This window comes from Colobus angolensis, unplaced genomic scaffold, assembly GCF_000951035.1.
Source record: "Colobus angolensis palliatus isolate OR3802 unplaced genomic scaffold, Cang.pa_1.0 Scaffold217, whole genome shotgun sequence".
Taxonomy (NCBI): domain Eukaryota; kingdom Metazoa; phylum Chordata; class Mammalia; order Primates; family Cercopithecidae; genus Colobus; species Colobus angolensis.
The window spans coordinates 1,823,406-1,840,851 of NW_012115344.1; the positions used below are offsets into that span (position 1 = coordinate 1,823,406).

Here is a 17,446-nt window from a genome sequence, read left to right on the forward strand (position 1 = left end):
GAGACTCCATCTCAAAAAAAAAAAAAAAAAAATAGCTCTGCAGGGAAACATTCTAGTAGTATATGTTATTCAAATAATTTATTATTTATTATAAAAGAAAAGATAGTTTCTATGTTACACATTTTGTACAAATTCCTTGACCAATAAGAAAAAATTATTAAGATAACAGACAGTTGGCTGGGCACGGGTGGCTCAAGCCTGTAATCCCAGCACTTTGGGAGGCTGAGGCAGGCGGATCACCTGAGGTCAGGAGTTCGAGAGCAGCCTGGCCAATGTTATGAAACTCGGCCTCTACTAAAAATACAAAAAACTAGCCAGGCCCAGGGGTGGGCACCTGTAATCCCGACTACTGGGGAAGCTGAGGCAGGAGAATCGCTTGAACCCAGGAGGTAGAGGCTGCAGTGAGTTGAGATCGCGCCATTGCACTCCAGTCTGGGTGACAAGAGAAAAAAAAAAAGATAACACACAGTTATAGAGATACTGACTATAAAAAAGATTCACTTCTTTGGCAAAAAGGGATCTGAAACTGAAAACGGTCTCTCTTCATGTGCCCATGTGTAGTGTGTTTTGCAAGAGAAAGGGAGAAAAAGAGGAGATAACCATGGGGCCTCCACTTCCTCATTGTCCCCAGTCAATTCAATAAATAAAACACCTAACTGATGAACATGAGTGTATTTTAGAAACTGGAGAGGATGGCCCAGTCTCTTCATGGAAACATGCCCATCTGGTACCCAGAATCAGGTGTTGACCAACATGTGTCTTCAAAAACTTCTGTCCTGCTGAAAGAAAAAGTGAATATACGACCTTTCCAGATAAGTGTGTGACAGAGAAAAAAAACAAAAAAAAAACAAAGAAAAAAACCACTTTACTTTCAGAGATACTGGTTGGTCTTTCAAAAACAGCAGATTTGTTTGGTATATATTAGCTATAAAAGGCCCAGCCAAGGGGCACAGAATAGGTTCTCAATAAATGTTCCTTCCCTATCTTTTTTCTTTTTTGAGGCCTTCACTTAAATTTCTTGTGCCTTCGCAAAGCCTCGGTATAGAAGTATGTTGTCTTGTTACCACTCTCAGGCAGAGGTTGCCTGACTAAGTCTGTCACTTTTTTGCCCTTGGCAAATGACATGGTCGCTCTTTCTTATTGCTCTTTTGGAACAACTTACACTATTCTTTTTTTTTTTTTTTTTTCAGTTGGAGTCTCAATCTGTCGCCCAGGCTGGGGTGCAGTGGCTGGATCTCAGCTCACTGCAAGCTCCGCCTCCCGGGTTTACGCCATTCTCCTGCCTCAGCCTCCCGAGTAGCTGGGACTACAGGCACCCGCCACCTCGCCCGGCTAGTTTTTTTGTATTTTTTAGTAGACACGGGGTTTCACTGGATTAGCCTGGATGGTCTTGATCTCCTGACCTCGTGATCCACCCGTCTCGGCCTCCCAAAGTGCTGGGATTATAGGCTTGAGCCACCGCACCCAGCCAACTTACACTATTCTTAAGAAAGAATAATTTTAAAATATTTTCTTCACACTAAGTTTGATACCCTTATGTGTTTAAGCTAAGTTTTTCCCCATGAAAATATATACCTGATTTTTAATGGAAATCTGAAAAAAAAAAAAAAAACTAATCAAGTGCCAATTTGCTAGGTTTACAGCATTAAGTGAGGAGTATTTGCATTATTTACTTGGAGGGAATTCATTTTGAAGAAAAACTTTAGACATTTTCAAAACATATGCCATTATATACTCGGCTTTTCAAAGAAATACTGACATTTTCCTCATAAACCTAGAAAATACTTGACTATCATCTATATTCCCACTGTTGCTGAACTACCTACCTAGGATATACAGAAGTTTCCAATAGTATTGGAAAAGAGAAACAGAAACTCTGTTACACTTTTATGCTTTTTAATGGAAATGATCACAAACCACAAAATGTTCAAGCTGAAAAGCACTGCATACACACACACACACACACACATACACACACACACACACACACACAGAGAGAGAGAGAGCGAGCAAGAGAGAAAGAATGACAGGAAAGGCATATTGCTAACAGTTAAACACCCCAGAGAGATGAAAAATCACTTATTCCCCAGTAATTAATCAGAGGCCCAGAGATGATTGTTCCATTTGTTAGGAGACAGTATTAGCTACAGGGAGGGGTGGTATAAGGTCAAGGCATGGTTTCTGTCCTAGAGGTATTTATTTTACATATAGGAACATAAAGCATTATAAAAATATTTTTAAAAAACTACTGTATTATAAAACACATCGAAGATAAAATGGTAGAAGTTTTACAGAGACATTATAAAGCAAGCAAGAAAGCATTTGAAATTAACCAGAGAAATCTTTTTGAAAAATATCTATCTTTTGTTATATATTAAAAAGAATGATGTATGCAGATCGGTAGATAGAAAAGGGGTTAGAATTCTGCCCAGAAAAGGGGAGGGACCATCGGAAGCTGAGTGAACATGAACAAAGGTAAGGAAGGTAGAAAAGAAAAAATTGTAATAAATGCTAGAAAAATTGGCTTGGCAGTAGAGCAAATAGTTACTATTAGATTAATTCTGTATATTCTCTTGTAGTTGTTTCTATATCATATTGAATTATATTTTCAACCTTGAATTTAATCTCTCAGATGTAACACTCTTTAGCCATGACATAGCTACTGGGCATTATTAAAATGTTTTTTTTTCTAATGTTTTTATGCCTTTATGGATACTTTCCCTGTGCAGATTTTCCTCCTGGAAAGGCCTATTCTTCTGCCAAGTCTTAGTTATCACCTGTGAAGCATTCTCTTCAAGGTTATCTCACCTAAGGGTGTACATAATTGCTGTATCCACTGTGTTCCTACGATATATGTATCTAATATATCACTTATCATGTTGTAGTGTAAATTATGTTTATACTTCTGTGCTCCAGCAATAGTGAATGCCTTAGGAGAAGAACGCTGCTTTTTCATTTGCATTTTCATATCTTAAACGCTTAGCTGCAATCTGTCAGCTTAGTGGAGCTTATGCTCAATTGCTGAAGTAGCCTCAACAGGGGCAGTCAAGCAGGTGAGGGATGCAAGGGTTTCTTTCCTTCCTCCCTCAGTGCTTTCACGAAGCAGAGGCAGGCAGCCTGCAATGCCTTGCCAATACACAGGGAGGAAGCCACAATTTCTTTGGTGTCCTTATCCTCTTCCAGATCCAGTAATAGGGAAGACCCTGCCCAACTGTTCAACTTCCCCTCTGCCTCTTGGGGCCTGGGAATGGGTACTTCGTCCCAGGGTGTCCTGGGGCTACCTGGATGCTGTCAGACCTACCTTTTCCTAGGACTTGCTGTGTTTCTTTTTTGCCCCAGGGTTCTTGATCTAATTTCATTTTTTCCCAATGGGGATCAAGTCCTAAGGGGCCAACTCTTCCTGCCAGAACTTTTCCAGAATTTAAGTTCAGAAGTGGCGAGCAATTTTTATTTAAGGCAAACTTTTTAGTGAAGTAAAACATCTATACAGCAAAAGGCAAAAATCAACTTGACCTTACACAAAGTCAACACCCTTGGAAGCTGCACTCCGATCAAGACACAGAACATTACTGAACCCTAGAAACTCCTCATGTCTCTCTTACTGTCACCTCCTCTCTATGGGGGACTGCTATCCTGGCCTATAGCATAACAGATTCGTTTTCTCTGATGTTGAACTCGTATTTTAATGGAATCATACAGTATATACGGGTCACTATCTGACTTCTTTCACTCGTCATTGTACTTGGGATCTTCAACCATGTTGTTATGTGTAGTTTTGGTTAGCTCATTCTCATTTGTTGTATTTAGTTGTATAAATATATTAGAATTTATTATTCATTCTACTAAATGGATATCTGAGTTTTCATTTCTTGGCTGTTATGATTAATCTTGTACATGTCTTTTGATGCACTTATAGACACATTTCTAAAGGATAAAAATAGTAGAATAGCTTGGTGATATGAATGTTCAGTTTTAACAGACAATGAAGCAGCTAATGTAATTTGGGAGTAGAGGTGAAGTAAGATCAGGTGACCTTCTCTGCAGAATTCCCAGTGTTGCTTCCCATCATACTCTCATGATGCCGCTTTCCCCACCTGCAAAAATCTTCCCCAGTGACTCTGGTTGGATATGTTCTATTAATCCTTTAAAACTCAGGCTGGCTAATGCCTTCATCATGAATAGTCCCTTGAACTAATCCATTCCCTTCTGGGGTTAGGACTCCCAACACACTCACTCAGATTGTCTCTGTCTCTCTCTCCCACTACCCCCCCAACGTGTGTGTGTGTGTGTGTGAGATAGCCTGCACATTTATAATGGTGGCACTATTCACTTTGCATTTTACTTGTCTGTTTCTGCTTCGTGGTCTCTGCTGCTAGACTGTCATTTTCTTGAAGGCAGGGACTCAGCATCTATAAAACTTAGTAGAGAGAACATACTACAGTAAATGCTCAGCTAATGTGTGTTAAATAATTGAATGAGTGGAAAAATTCTCAGAAAAGATACCCACGAATGGACCAGTATGAATTGGGCAGAAGAAAGAGGGAGGATACTAATGAAACTGGAAGCAGAGAGCTCAGGTGTGATTTCAATAGACTAAAAATAAAGGTCTTGAACTCACAGTGGGAAAGAGGAAAGGCAGCATGGTTAGGATGCTTGTGCTATTATAAAGATGTGATGACTGGTGGTGATTTTCAAAAAAAAAAAAAAAAAAGACACCTGTTATTCTTCGTTAGAGGGAGAATGAACAGTAAACAAAAAACAAACAAAAAACAGGAGGAATTTTCAGTGGGGATTAAGCAAGTGGGAAAGTAAATAAGCCCTTTCAGGCAAGGTGAGTTTAGGTTAAGGTGAAAATGGAATCCCTAGATAAGAAGTTCCAGCAGACAACTAGTCATACAGGAATTGAGCTCAGGAATGATAAAGATATGAAGGGGGCTAGACATAGATTGAGGAACTGGCCATAGAGTTTACAGTTTACTGTGAATCTAGGGAATTGGGTGTAGGTGAGGTTCCTAGAGGAAAGTGTGAAGAAAAAAATGTCAAAAGCAGAAGGAAGACAAAAAAAAGAGGCATCAGGAAGAGGCAGGGATCACCCTGGTAAGTCAGAGGAGAACCAGGATATGTAAACAAGGAGGAACCAGAGGATTTCAAGACGGAAGGGGCTGATAAGAGTGTGAACCACTGCAGAGAAGCTGGGCGGTATGAGAAGAGAAGGCTGCCGATTTGTGATTAAGGAACCAGTATTGATTTGAGTGAGTTGCCACCTGCAGCTTCCAAAACACTTCAAAATCACTGTCAAGATACCCCTAAAATTTCAGAGTTTAGAAGAGCTTTAGGACGTCTAATTTAACTCACTCATTTTGAAGCAAAGTAAACCCAGGATACAAAGCTTATATGATTCATCCAAGGCAGAAATATAGATTGATAACCTAAACGCTAAATCCAGCTGCCAGTTTTCATTGGTCTACATGAAATGAAAATTTGTCATGATCCTCACTAATCTCCAGAATCTAGCACTTGGCCTGCTCCAAGTATCTCAATTATTTGCCTGAACATTATAGGTATTATTTGAATGTGCAAACTCTAGTCTGAGATTCTAAAGATAATGGTAGCATTGGGGCAAAATCATAGTTCTTATGGATTCTTTCCTCTCTGTCACATTGCCTACCTAATATAACTCAGGAACAGTGTTAAATTCTGACTGATGCATTTTTCTGCATAACTTTATTTTATTTAAATAATGGCCCAGAACACATGTTAGATAGTGGATAGGGTGACATAGCAAAGTAAACATGCAAACTACACATACAAATCTTAAATAAAACTGAGAGTAGTAAATCAAAATACCTGCCAATAACTCAAACTGGTAATTGCCACTAAGGTTCTCTACCTATTTCATGGCTTGCTTGTACCCATCTAGATCCACTTTATAAACCATAATCCCAGAGGATACCTTCTACTTTCAAGATGGCACTAAAGACAAAAGGACCAAAAAGCTGTAGGAGAATGAGAGACATTTTTCTCCTCCTTAGATAAAACATAATCCAGACTGCTTTGACATTAGTTAGTCTATATATAGGCCACAGATTTAGATATTCAGCTATTTACATAATCTGTACTTGCCATGGCTAAAAATCATTATTTATTAGGAATGTTTAATGAGACAAGTGAAATAATCACAATGTTGAAAACAAAAGTGAAAATGTTTAATTCTCTAATTATTCTCTATTATTAAAGATGGTAGACTTTATTCTAAATATATTCTCTATATTTATTTTATAAATATAGACACAGATGTGTCTATATATTTATAAAATGAAAATGACATAACATTATATAAGTTCAGTATGGGACTCTGCTTCGAATATGATTTGAACAGCTGACACAAAAGCTAATAGAATACTACACTATTATTAATGTAACAGGACTTAAGAGTTTGGATTTTGTTTGATACTATGTTACTGAAGTATAACTCAGTGATATCAAACAAGTAATTTAAACATCTAGGGTATAATTAGAAAGTTAACACTAGCTTTGGAAAACTGAACACATAACTTTGATGTACTTTAACAATGCCAACTTTTCACTATAAGTTTAAACATCTTTAACAAAAGATTACTCCAAAATTAATTACTGAAAACAAATTTTAGTCTTTTCAGAAATACTATACCACGTGTCTTCAATTCAGCCAAAATGGATTCATTAAACCAAATTTCCAAAATATAGAAGTGAACCATAAATTTTTAAAATAAATATACTTACAACAAACCTCTCTGCTAATATTCATATAAAGAAAACTATACTTTGAAAGACGCTTTATAGTGCACAAGATTTTCTCTTCATGAACTTTAATTTCTCAATCATATCAACAGATAAAAACCTTTTTTTCCCCCATGAGAAAAACTTAGTATATGGAACAAAATGTCCTACTACTAAATAGGCATCTGATCAACGTTCTATAGGAGGATATTTGCTTACTTGAGAGACAGACGATACACGGCTGGATGTATTTTACAGAATTCTTCCAGCCTTGCCATTAGTTTAGCTGCCAGGGCTGGAATTGAGCATTAACTTCAGGGAACATCAGGTTAGGTTTTTTTAACTTCCTGGAACATCAGGTTAGGTTTTTTTTTGTTTGCTTGTTTGTTTGTTTTTTTCTGAGACAGAGTCTCACTCTGTCACCCAGGCTGGAGTGCAGTGGCACAATCTTGGCTCACTGCAAGCTCCGCCTCCCGGGTTCATGCCATTCTCCTGCCTCAGCCTCCCAAGAAGCTAGGACTACAGGCGCCCGCCACCATGCCCTGCTCTTTATTTTTTCTTTAATTTTTAGTAGAGACGGGGTTTCACTGTGTTAGACAGGATGGTCTCGATCTCCTGAACTCGTGATCCGCCTGCCTCGGCCTCCTAAAGTGCTGTGATTACAGGCGTGAGCCATTGCGCCCGGCCCAGGTTAGGGTTTTGAGTATCTAAGAAGAAGAAGAAGAAGAAAAAGAAGAAGAGGAACAAGAACAAGAAGCAGAAAAAGAAGAGCAGGAGGAGGGAGGAGAAGAATAGGAAGTATTCTAGAATTTAAAATTCTCCACTTCATAACATCTTTTCTCTTTCATTCTTGCAACGTTCACATAAGCTGTATGTATAACGATAAGAGACTTCAGTGAAACAGGATGATCAGATCCGGGAGGATAAAACTGAGGTGACACGTCAGAAAGACAGCGAGGTCATGCAGCAACCTAATTGTGTTGCAGATTCCTTTCTGAAGTGTTATAAAATGGCATGTAATGGGTAAATCCCTAGCGATTTGTAAATGTAAAAATTATTATAAAAATATTTTCTACTTGGTTTGTCAAAGTCCTAAAAATAAATATACTATGGCTCCTATATACTGTAAAGTTGCTCTTTTTAATTTATCCAGGAAGCCTGATAAATAAATGAACAATGAATTAAATATGATTCAATCAACCAATGTAAAGTTGTTTTTCTGATTCAAGTTATAGAAACTGGTAAAACTTTTAAATGTGATTACATAATTGAATTTTAAAAAATCAAGGCTGGTGTTGGATTTTTTTGGTACAGTGTTTTTGTTTTGTTTTGTTTTTTAACACTTTAAGTTCTGGAGTACATTTGCAGAATGTGCAAGTTTGTTACATAGGTATACATGTCCCCTGGTTGTTTGCTGCACCCATCAACCAATCATCTACATTAGATATTTTTCCTAATGCTATCCCTCCCCCAGCTCCCTGCCCCATGACAGGCCCTGGTGTGTGATGTTCCCGCCCTGTGCCCATATGTTCTCATTGTTCAACTCCCACTTATGAGAACATGTGGTGTTTGGTTTTCTGTTCTTGTGTTAGTTTGCTGCATTGGGGCAAAATCATAGTTCTTATGGATCCAGCTTCACCCATATCCCTGCAAAGGACATGAACACATCCTTTTTTATGGCTGCATAATATTCCATGGTGTATATGTGCCACATTTTCTTTATCCAGTCTATCGCTGATGGGCATTTGGGTTGGTTCCAAGTCTTCGCTATTGTAAATAGTGCTGCAATAAACATACATGTACATGTGTCTTTAGAGTAGAATGACAGATAATCCTTTGGGTATATACCCAGTTATGGGATTGCTGGGTTAAATGGTATTTCTGATTCTAGATCCTTGAGGAATTGCCACACTGTCTTGCACAATGGTTGAAATAATTTACACTCCCACAAACAGTGTAAAAGCATTCCTGTTTCTCCACATCCTCTCCAGCATCTGTTGTTTCCTGACTTTTTAATGATCGCCATTCTAACTGACATGAGATGGTATCTCATTGTGGTTTTGATTTGCATTTCTTTAATGACCAGTGATGATAAGCATTGTTTCATTGTTTGTTGGCCACATAAATGTCTTCTTTTGAGAAAGAAACTACCACCCTAATTAGTGAGAGACCATCAACATCGAGGAAAGATCCTCCACTAGCAAAAAGATTATGACTAGCTGAAGGCTCTGATGATCATCAGCATTGTTTAGCAATGAAGTATTTTCTGATTAAGGTATGTAGATTTTTTTCTTTTTTTAGATACAATGTTATTGTACACTTAATAGACTACAGTATAGTGTAAACACAACTTCTATATGCACTGGGAAACCAAAAAAATAATGACTTGCTTTATTGCAATATTTGGTTTATTGCGGTGGTCTAGAATCAAATCCTTAACATCCCCAACATACACCTGTATATGTATACACACATATATTTCCCATTTATTTATTCACTTATTTATTTATGTTTTCATTTTATAAATGCTAGTGAGTCTTCCATTTCTATTAAAGAAGTTATACAAACATTATAAATAAATCGAGAAATCCTAGCATTATGATGTCAACGTGTTCCAGATAGCAAGCTCTCTATTCTCACCTGTAGAAGTACGAACACCCCCTGACTGTGTTGTGAGTGAAATGTTCCTGAGTCTTCTCATTTCCAAAATCTTCCAGAGGGTCTGACCACAGGATATCACACATAGGTCCATATGCAGGTGGTTCTTTGAATCGGTCTAACTAAGAAAAATAGAAGACAGAGAGCAAAATACTAATCTTTGGAAACTTAGAATTCCGACAATATAAGAAACAAGCACTATGCAGAACCCATCTCTTCTCATCAGCTACAGTTCAGAGTGAAATGTCCTCTGCCTCTCTCTCTTCCTGTCCTTCTTCCTACTTGTTTTCCTATCCTTCATCTCTCTCTCCAATTTTCTTTCTAGCTTCCTTCTGAAGAGATCATTTAGTATCCATCTTCATCGAACCCTTTACCTCCCTCTTGACTCTATTATCTCTAGATTTAGCAGTTTCTCGTTTCTCCTATTCTACATTTTATCCTTCTCTCCTTACTTACTTTATCCAAGTGTTTTTGTCACTACCAGTTATTATAACTCCACCTCTGTTTCATTTATTGAGAAAAGGCTTTTACTTTCTTTGGGGAAATTCCTTTTACTGCCTCTGTTAAACTATGATCTAGAAGTTTGGATGGGAAACAACTAGTTTTCATGCTTATGTTATATATTCTTTTTTATATTTAAGAACATGATTTTGAGAAAAGATGGCTTTTACTTTAAAAGTAGCCACTTGCTATATGATATTTTGGATATTACTTCATTATGGGCTATCTAGGTTTCTAATGATAAACTACAAGCCTACTGTAGTGGATCTTAGTGTGTACAAATATGAGTAATAATAAGCAGTAAAATAAACTCAACTTTAGCTGGTCAGTCTTCAGTTCACAGTTCTAAGCTTTATAATTTTACCAGAAGCCTTCATATGAAATCCATTTTCTAGCTATACATGTTTAGTGAAGTCACATTTCAATTTTAAAAGGTGCATTTAGAAGGCATAATAGAAATATAATCACTCGAAATAACATATCACGATCAATTTTAAACACTTCATCCTGATTAAACTGCAATTAAAGGATCTTTGGTGAATCAGCAGATATTATGAAGGTTCTTGAATAAAAGCATACAATAGCTATGAAAATCTATTAAGAATTGATATTCTTCATATTAATATTTTAAAACAATCCCATAAAGACAAGTGAACATATTTTGCTGACAACTAATCAAATTGTCTATTTTTTTTTTTTCTGGGACATACAAGATGTAAGTAATGGTTTTGCTGCACACTACTTTTTATTAGTATCTACAGAGAATGAGGCAATATTTTACATTTTCAACACCCAATAAAAACTTCAGTAAAACAAGACTCTATATTTCAACCATTATGTTAGCCCAAAATATTCATTGCAAACTTAAGTTTAAGAGATTTAAACAATTTATGCTTTTGGAACAATACATTTAAGAAAAATAATACTTGTGTCTAAAAATATAGAAATTCTTTCCAAAAAACAAGAACTTATTAAGGGTAGGACAGTAGAGGAGGTGAAAAGTTTCTAATATGAATCCCCAGCTAAAGGTTTGGAAAGCTACCAGAATATAACATTTATTCTGGAAAAAGTATACAGTGCATTCAAAAAGTTAACATCATTGACAGGAAAAATAAACAACTAAAAAAAAACTTGGATTGATATATGGCAAGATAAAAACCTAAAAATCATTTTCTGGCCATGTGCAGAGCTTAATGATATGTATGAAAATTGAATATAATATTTAAAATATCCAAGGAAGTAAGTCCTAGGGATACTAGGTGATATTTTTAAAAAATCTACTTAAGTTAGGATGTGAAGTTTATTTTTTTTTAAAAAAAAGTCCATCAGATTACAGAAGAATGAGCTGATTATATTCATACATAAAGAAACAATTTTTTTTTTTTTTTTTTTTTTTTGAGACGGAGTCTCCCTCTGTCACCCAGGCTTGAGTCCAGTGGCACGATCTCTGTTCACTGCAACCTCCACCTTCCAGGTTCAAGAAAGTCTCCTGCCTCAGTTTCCTGAGTAGCTGGGATTACAGGCACACGCCACCATGCCCAGCTAATTTTTGTGTTTTTAGTAGAGATGGGGTTTCAACATGTTGGTCCTGACCTCATGATTCACTCGTCCCTCTCGTCTCGGCCTCCCAAAGTGCTGGGATTACAGGCGTGAGGCACTGCGCCTGGCCCAGAAAGAAACAATTTTATACTGAACCAGCATCATATCTCTGCTGTACTTTAAAGATACAGCAAAGACCAATGCTCTATGCTCTATAGAAGTGTGAAAGTGTCTTACAAAAATGGACACAAAGACACAGAGCAGGAAACAAGGTTTATTTAAAATTAAAAGCATGCATTTTCTTTCCAGCAGGAAAATAAATACATTATTTTTATACTTGAACCTCAATGACATGAAGAACTTGAATGTTTTATTTTACCTAAAAATAGTTTTTCTCTAAAAACTAACGAACTCTAAAAGAATATTGAGTTCACGGTAGTAGAGACTTATGGTATGTAAATACATTCATAATTTACTAAAGTATTTCCTCAAAACCATGAGTTTCATGAACAAAATTATTAAAGAAACACTACAAATGAGAGCTATATGAAAATGGTTATTCATTTTGTAGTAGAGGTTTACAACCTTTTTGCTGGTGATTGCGTCTTAAAATAGTCCAATAGCACCATCCTTTCTATTTACTCTCTACAGTATAGAACTCTATTCAGTATATCAGTTCTGTTCAAATAATGAAAACACTATTTTGAGCAAAGTTTTCACTAATTCCCCTTTTAAGGAGGATACTTAGGAAGTTTCTCATCTTCCATCCGAGGCCATGAAATCTGATCAAGGCAAGAGAATAAAACATAAATGCATGTCTTTCATGCCCATCATTTGTTAACAGAAACTACTACACTTATTTGTAATTTGACCTTTTTCATTTTCCAAACCTATTTCAGTAAGTGGTTATCAGGTTAATATGATACATGGATACACGAATAGATAAAATGTTTGCTTTACTTCTCCACTGAACACAATGGGAAAATACTATTTACTAATTTAATAGCTTATGGCAGCTGATAGAATTAACTTGTAAATGTTGCTCAGCATATAGACTTCTCAGACTTAGCAATCAAGTTTCCAAACTCAGAAGAAATGGAAAAAAACAATTAAATGGGAATCAATCAAACAAGTGACACCAAGGGAGTCTTTGTATGAATGGCCCTAATGATAAGCAAGATCTAGAATTTGAACTGTGCCCATGGTTATTCTTAAGTGAACCTAAACTTAAGAAATAAATTCTGTACACATTGAGATTAGTGCATCACTCATTTGAAGTGAAAGTCTAACTATAATACATTAGGCTTAAATATATACTGAGTAGCATGTATCTTTAGAACAAATCTCAGCAAAATTCCAATCTTTATAGTTCAAATACAGTAATTTAGAACAATGTGACCAATTTGTTCTTGCTAAAATTACTGGTGAGAATAATAATAAAAGGTTAGAATTATTTCCACCCCTCTATTCTACGGGATAACTACAAGCATATTTTCTTAGGTCTCTAGAAGTAGAAGAAAGAAGATAAATATAGTTTTCAACTGTTTATAATTCCTCCGGAAAAAATTTGGTTTAGATTTCCTAGATAGAAAGTTTAATGGTGGGCACAAATTTTCAATAACATATATTATAAATATTAATGTGAAGAAACGATCATACTTTAAAATAATTCCAAGTAATATTATTTTAAAATGAGCTAAGAAAACATTTACATCGCTTTCTCTCTTTGGCCCAATTTTGGCACCAAGAAAAATACACTGAGATTTTTTATTACCCTCTATTTTTTCCCTTACATCATTGTAATCATCAGAGTTAGAAACATAACCAAAGAAATAAAAGACTGTCTATTGTACTACGTAAAACTATCCCATGTTATTAGATTTTCTTAAGAAAGAGACATAATCCACTTCCACATTCAATGTAACTCATCTTTTTGCTGATTTAAACAACTGTTAACAGCCAATGCGAAACTAGAATACTTCTTAAAAACTTCCTACAAATACTTCTTAAAAAGTACAGTGTTTCACCTATCCACTCAATAAAATTAATATAATATTATCATTGTCCTTGTTAGATTGCTACTTAAAAGTTTCAAGTTGCAACAAATAGTAGATTTTTAAAAAACCATGAAATGAACACAGTTTAATGGTTATGTTATGATATTTTCCCAAGGGCAAAGCAACATTTCTAGCATAATACATCATGACTATGCAATGGATTGTTTGAAAAAAGCCAAATGGAAATGATTAGGCATATTTTTTTAGAGGTCAAATATTTTATATTTCCAGAGACACGTCAGATGGTAAGACCAACCCTGAGGTTGTAGAGATAAAAACTCTTCCAAGTATAAATACATCTTCCTTTCTAGATAAAAATTTAACACAAAGGAGAGATTAATGACCACTTTAAATCATTTTAACTCAAAAGGATAAAGTTAGTGATAAAGAAAGGATAATTAATATCTTCTATTTATTACTGTAGCGTACAAAATGATTAGACTTGGAAAATAACAAAACTTACTTTTCTGATATCATCTAAGGTGTTAATCTCTGGAGACAAGCCACCATGTACACACAGGAACTGTTGGTTCATCAGGGCAGCCAAGGGAAGGCAGTCAAAGGCATCCATACAGGCATCATATACGCGTTCTGAATACTTTATTTTACCTTTTAGAAGTGATAAAAAAAATACTTATGATTTATAAGCAGGATAATTTCACTTAAATAGTTTTGGTTTTTTAAGAAGTTTTCTTGCTAGGACCATATTATTAACATAAAGGCACATACTGCAAAATTCCAAAATATAATTAAGATGTTTTGAAAGTAACATATTAATCTTTTACATCTAGTATTTCCTGTTTTTGTCATTCATTCATATTTTATAATTTTCATAACTTTTTGTATAGCAAGAGAATTTTTATATACATTCTGGCTATTTATATGCAGATGTCTCACCAAAAACATGTACATGAACAACTGGAAGACCAATAGAAAAACAGCCATAAAGCTGCTTGATATTCCTTAATGATTTTGTAGAAAAGCAGATGGCAAGACATTTTCTAAAGCTGCTTCTATCTCACTGCACATTGCTTTTCCCATGACTTATATCTAATGTTTGAAGAGGATAAGTCTTTATGCTCCACTGAATATAGGGCTAAATGAAAGAGAAAAATATTGATATGAATAGAGAGATTCCCTGCTCTTCCATTTAATTGTATTTCTATATAAAACAAAAATGTAAGATTTTATACCTTTGTAAGATTCAGCAAATAATAAGAAAAATTGTAAGGGGGAAAAAGAAATTGAAAAAAGCACTCCACACTCCTAGTGTCTATGTCTAAAGAATGATATCATCTTCAGTTTTATAAGATTCACTAGAAGCTAGTATTTATTTATTGGGTCCAAAACAGAGGCATAGGTTGAATTTGCCCTCCATTTGCGTTTCTTGAGTAATGCGAGATTAATGGGTAGAATTAGTGTTCCAAACAGTAGTATCCCTAAATCACTTGTTTCTTAGGATAAATTATATCAAATCTTAATTCAAATTCTTCAATCACTTTATAAAGAAGTTCTAATTTAAAAAGAAATTCTGAATTCTCATAAATGTCCATGCTTAGAAAGAAATATAGGACAAGATGAAAAAGTGTCACTTTAAGTTTTTGACTTTTAGGCAATGGATTATATTGTATGTATCTTAGTATCGATTAAAATTACTGTTTAGCATATATAGTGTTAAAGAAAGGAAACTGAAGTATACTCACATTCTTGTTTAAATGTGAAATACTCTGTTAGATGTCTACATTCATGATTTCCACGAAGTAAAAACAGTGTTTTGGGGTAAAGAATTTTCAAGGCCCACAAATACAGCACACACTGGGAAAAATAAAAATCATATAAAAATAAATATTTTTCCTTAATACTTAATGTATTTCATTGCTCACATATTGTCAAGACATGAATAAAATGTATTACCATGACCAAAAGTCCCCCAAAAGGCTGGACCTTAATAGAGAAGATACTGACAATCAAACAGGAAACATTACTTTGGTAAAAAGCCAGGTCCATCTACACCTAAAACATACATACACGCACTGAGGATCATATACCACAAGAAAACAATGGATTACATATAGTCAACAGAAGGAGAATTATGTGGCCTGAGGAGATCGGGAGTGAAAAAAAAAATGAAAGAGGAAGAAACTTAACTAAAATACACTAGAAATAAAAATATGCTGGTGTAAAAGGATGAGAAGAAATACTGGTATATGTAGTGAGATTCCCTGACCTTCAGTTTAATCAAATATATACATAAATCAAAAACTTAAGATTTATATACCAAAGACACTGACAGAAAAGACAAGATGTTGGGAGAGAAGAAGGCAGGGAGCTAGAGATGGGGAAAAGTAATAGAAAATAGAGAGGCAGTTCAAGTTAGGCTGAGCTTGTCAGTGCTTTGCCTCCTCATTTGGTCGTACTTTATCTTTTCAATCCTTCCATTTCTGTTACCCGATTTTTAAAAAGTTAGCTTTATAAAGAGAAGTCACTTTATTCTACTTATTAATCATTAATCATATTGTACTAAAAGCTATGGGATACATTTCATATACCTTAAAACTCTCAACTTAGTTACTTGGGCATTGCAGTCTGTAAAAATGATGGTCAATTACGCATTCACCAAGTTGGGAATACATCTACATTTGACACAGTGTTCCTGTAATAAGCATTAAGTCAACTGAAATACTCAAGTATTAACATCAGTAATTTGTTATCATCAACTGACATTTGTTAAGAGTCCATAGGGAACAGAAAACCATGCTTTGAAAAGCAAGTATGCTCTTTTATCCTCATAAAACCTGTATTCCCAAAGTGAAGCTAAGAAGACATAAAAGCTACAAAAATATTGAGACAAGTCTAATTCTGGTTACTAAAGTCTGAAACTAAAATCAATGAGATTTATACATTCATAATTGGCTTTCCAATACAGTAGATATCCCGGATAATATCTACAGGGAAAAGCTGCTGACAATTTATTTTTAGTACTACTTGTAAAGAGTAATCATCTCTCTTAGTTTATAAGATAATTTATGAAATGAGTGAGAACTAATTATGTTTGACTATGGAGTCCAAGTTTTGGAGAAAATACTAATTATCAGAACAAATGTTTGTATTTTGTTGTTCAAGCAAGATATTATCTCTATGTAATTATGATTGAAATAAACAAAATAACAGGTTGACATTACATTATATATGTTACTTTAGTTAAGTTTCTAATTACCACTTTCTGATTATAGTTACTAGCTAAAGTTCATGTGACTAATGATATTAATATGTCTGAAAAGTTGACCAAATGGCCTGTACAAGCGATCCTTAAAGCATCATGATCTGTTGATGTATGTAAAGTTTCCTGTTACCTCAGTGAGCAGTCTGGTAGCTTAATGAGTCTCTGCTATGGATTGGGTTTTATCGCTGTACTACATGTTTCAATAAAAAGAGTTTGTATTAATCGAGCTTGTCTCACATTTCAGAGAAGATATTTGTAAACTATTATTAATATCAATGGGAGGAATGTCTCCAATTTAAAATGTCTAAGGCTGTACCTTAATCTGAAAGTTATATATGTAGTTTTCCAAATTAGTCATTAATTTAGGATGTCTAGTTTGGAATATGAATGGATATGAAAACTCCTTTAAAAATATATTTGCATGTTGAAATTGCTATTTTGAATCTATTTTATTTATATGCTGGGGGAGAGAATACATGTTTTGAAGGCACTTAGGCTACTTTTTTTAAAGTTTTTTTTTTTCTTTAAGAAAAGTATAATATATCCAGTGAAATGTCCATAACTCAAATCACAGGTTAATTAATTTTTACACAAATCCCATGAAACCACTACCCAGATCCAGTTACATTTCAGCATTCAGAAGGCTCCTTTCAGCCTCCTCCCAGTCAATATTCTCTTGGAAATGTCATTATAATTCTGACTTCTTTAG

At 35.0% G+C, this 17,446-nt stretch overlaps 1 protein-coding gene across 5 annotated transcripts in view; it reads right to left on the reverse strand.

Moving 5' to 3' along the window:
* Nucleotides 1-17,446, reverse strand: part of PPP3CA (protein phosphatase 3, catalytic subunit, alpha isozyme) — a 337,575-nt gene that overhangs the window by 61,048 nt on the left and 259,081 nt on the right. For all 5 annotated transcript variants that reach the window (XM_011943204.1, XM_011943208.1, XM_011943206.1 and 2 more), the window contains 3 exons: nt 15,218-15,329; nt 13,978-14,123; nt 9,400-9,539 (listed from right to left, as the gene is read on the reverse strand). In XM_011943204.1, coding sequence (XP_011798594.1) covers nt 9,400-9,539; nt 13,978-14,123; nt 15,218-15,329 — 398 coding nt within the window. The remainder of the gene's footprint in view (nt 1-9,399; nt 9,540-13,977; nt 14,124-15,217; nt 15,330-17,446) is intronic.